Source organism: Artibeus jamaicensis, unplaced genomic scaffold, assembly GCF_021234435.1.
Source record: "Artibeus jamaicensis isolate MK-2021 breed Jamaican fruit bat unplaced genomic scaffold, CSHL_Jam_final contig_1022, whole genome shotgun sequence".
NCBI lineage: Eukaryota > Metazoa > Chordata > Mammalia > Chiroptera > Phyllostomidae > Artibeus > Artibeus jamaicensis.
In genome coordinates this window covers 103494-106804 of record NW_026521197.1, presented here as the reverse complement: position 1 = coordinate 106804, position 3311 = coordinate 103494, and the positions used below count along the sequence as shown (strand labels likewise).

General features: G+C 40.6%; 1 protein-coding gene across 1 annotated transcript; it reads left to right on the top strand.

Moving 5' to 3' along the window:
- The first annotated feature begins 1141 nt into the window (after positions 1-1141).
- LOC119055788 (olfactory receptor 4A5-like) lies at positions 1142-2089 on the top strand. The gene has a single exon (XM_053661950.1). It carries the CDS (start codon positions 1142-1144, stop codon positions 2087-2089), a length of 948 nt encoding a protein of 315 aa, XP_053517925.1.
- The last annotated feature ends 1222 nt before the right edge of the window (positions 2090-3311 follow it).

The window sequence follows — 3311 nt, the reverse complement described above, 5'->3', positions numbered from 1 at the left end:
GATTTTCTAGCTCTAGCCCTTTATCTTCCAAAGAGCAAACTGAGACACAGATGCAATTACATTTAGAAATGACTCAACCCCATGCCTTTTTAAACTAATGTTGGGCTCTTCCCTTGCATATGCTGATTTTTTGAACCTGGGCACCAAAGCTCCATTTCTGAGCACTCTCAGTACCTTGGAAGAATTATAAATATAACCATGTCTCATTGTCTTCTACCTCTCTTTTCAGTGCCTGTGTTTTCCTTCCTCAATACCTAGGCAACCCCAAGAGTTTTGCAAAAAAAAAATAATACCCTCTGGTAACATAAGAGTTCATGATAGCCACTGGTCAGTGAATTTCAAAAATATTTGGTGAGAATCTATATGATGTCTCTGTGTTAAGGGGTATAGGATAGACAAAGATTACATTGAGAAAATTACAACTTCTTCAAGAACTGATAGAAAAAAAAAGGAAACCAAAAAGTTGCAGAGAGTCACAGAGTCTAATTTAGTAATTGCATTAGGGAACAATGTGCTAATTATGTCATGGTTGGATACAGACCTGTCTGTGGATACTTATTGAGAATCCATGAAGACTGAACATCCTTGAGACAGAAAGGACTGAATACCAAATAGCAACTTATCATAGTATTAAGTGAGTTGTTCCAAAAGAGACATTATTTTTGGTGCTTCATTAATTATAGTATAAAGATTCTCACCATGAATACTACCAACTCAGAGGCTTGACTCATGCCAATTTATTTAGAGATTTTTTTTGCCACCATCTGAGAGTAAGTCATTATTGACTTGATGCCCAGGACTGACAGTTTAACTAGGCTTTATTAAAGATACTACTTGCTGTGGGGCCTTTGATGCTTTCTTGGTCAACAATCCACTAAGACTGAGAGGGTAAACCTCTTACTTGTAGCCAAAACAAAATCATGTGAGGAGAAGCACAATTGGCAAGGGAAGGTGTAATCGGCTACTAGGAAGAACTTATAGATGTTCAGCAAAACTTTATTGTGTGTAAACCCCTGTAGAAGATAAAATAATGAATATGCACTCCAAGATATAATTAATGTATTCATAGTTCACTCACCATTTCATTACAGGTGCCTTCTCCGGACCTCTCATCCTAGAAACAGGCTTTAAAGAAGACTAAATGGGACATAGTAACAATGTGACAGATTTTGTCCTCCTGGGCCTCACTCAGGATCCTGGGGGCCAAAAGGCATTATTTGTCATATTTTTACTCACTTACATTGTGACAATGGTGGGCAACCTGCTCATTGTGGTGACTGTTCTTGCCAGCCCCTCTCTGGGCTCCCCAATGTATCTCTTTCTGGTGTATCTGTCACTCATGGACACAGCATATTCCACTGTCATTTCACCCAAATTGATCATAGACCTACTCTGTGGTCAAAAGACAATTTCCTTCTCAGCTTGCATGGGACAGCTCTTTCTGGAACACCTTTTTGGAGGTGCTGAGGTCTTCCTTCTGGTGGCCATGGCCTATGATCGCTATGTGGCCATCTGTAAGCCACTGCAGTACATAACCATCATGAATAGACAGGTTTGCATCCTGCTGTTGGTGGTGTCCTGGGCTGGAGGTTTTGGTCATTCTGTGGTCCAACTTGTCTTTGTGTACAACCTCCCCTTCTGTGGCCCCAATGTTATTGACCATTTCACCTGTGACATGTACCCACTATTAGAACTCGCCTGCACTGACACCTACTTCGTAGGCCTCACTGTGATTGCCAATGGTGGAGCAATCTGCATGATCATCTTCATTTGTCTACTAATATCCTATGGAGTCATCCTAAGTTCCCTTAAAAGTCACAGTCAGGAAGGGAGGCGCAAAGCCCTGTCTACCTGTGGTTCCCACATCACGGTGGTTGTTCTCTTTTTTGTTCCCTGCATTTTTATGTATGTTAGACCTGTTTCTAACTTCCCTCTTGATAAATTCTTAACTGTGGCTTATACTGTTATGACTCCCATGTTGAATCCTCTAATATACGCTTTGAGAAATTCAGAAATGACAAATGCTATGAAGAAACTCTGGTGTAGGAAGTTAGCTATCGATAGACTGGGAATGTGTCATTCATATTGAATGCACTTGTTACTAATTCTGAAACAACAAAGAGGCAGTTCATTCTAACAATGGATGACTTAGTCAACTCAATGCATTCTCTTGGGATGCTTTTCTTTTTTCATAGAAGGTATCAAAAGTAGAGGCAATTACTCATTGAGGTTAGAATCAATCTAATACAGAAATATGGAAGGATGAATAAAAAGGCACAGGTATTTTTTCCTATTATTCAGAAGAATAATCTAAGTTCAACTTGTACCCTTCCTTTTCATTGTTCATTTACAGTTTTCCTGATTTTTTTCCCCATTGCTCTTCCATGCCCCATACCACCAAATCCCACCTCCCACGATCAATGCCTCCACATTGTTCATGCCCATGTGTCCCTTATTCTTGCTACTTGGCTTGCCTCTTTAGCTTTTTCTGCTATCTCCCTACTTTCTCCCCTCTGATCATTGTCAGTTTGTTCTCTATTGTTTATACTGAAATGAGCTTTAGAAGAGTTTTATTTTTCCTTTAAAAAGTGAAAAAGAAGCTACCTTTGACAATGTGTTTTATACAAAATAATGACAAAGCAATTTTGCTAATGTTTAGAACAAATTTCTGAGGTTAAGACAGTGTCTTTATTTATTAATTTATTGTTGTTCAAGTATAGTTGTCTCCATTTTCACTCCACCATACTTCCCTCCCCACCCATCCCTACCTCCCAACATCAAACTTTTCTGTTTGGCCATTATTTGCTTTCTTCTGGTCCACTCCATTGATTTGAGTCCCAGTTTCCTTTTCATTGCTATTGGTGTCCTGTGCAATTCCATTCATTTCAATTAGTTTCGCCTTCATATGTTTGTCTAATTTGTGGCTATAATCAACCAGTTCTGTGAGGATCCTGATCACCAGTGTTTTAAACTGTACATCTGAGAGTTTTGCTATTTCTTCATCACTTAGATTTATAGGTTCTGGGGCTTTGAGATCTTATCGAGCCATTTTTGGTCTGTTTGCAACCATTAAGTATAAGGAGTGGAGCCTTGGACTCCCAGGTGGCTGGGTTGTGACGCTGCATGTGGAGGCGGGGTCAGAGCGGGGAAATGGCAGCCCCCTCTGCTGTTTCTCACAGCCTGGTGAGGAGCAGAGCCTTAAGTTGTTCACCAGAGCAGGGCCACTTAGGTCGCTGGATTATGACGCTGTATGTAGAGGCGGGGTCAGAGTGGTAAAATGGCGGCCCCTTCTGCCACCGCTAGCCTTGCCG

Bases quoted from the DNA above. Each gene is read 5' to 3' on its own strand.
- LOC119055788 (XM_053661950.1), top strand. From the start codon at position 1,142: ATGGGACATAGTAACAATGTGACAGATTTTGTCCTCCTGGGCCTCACT.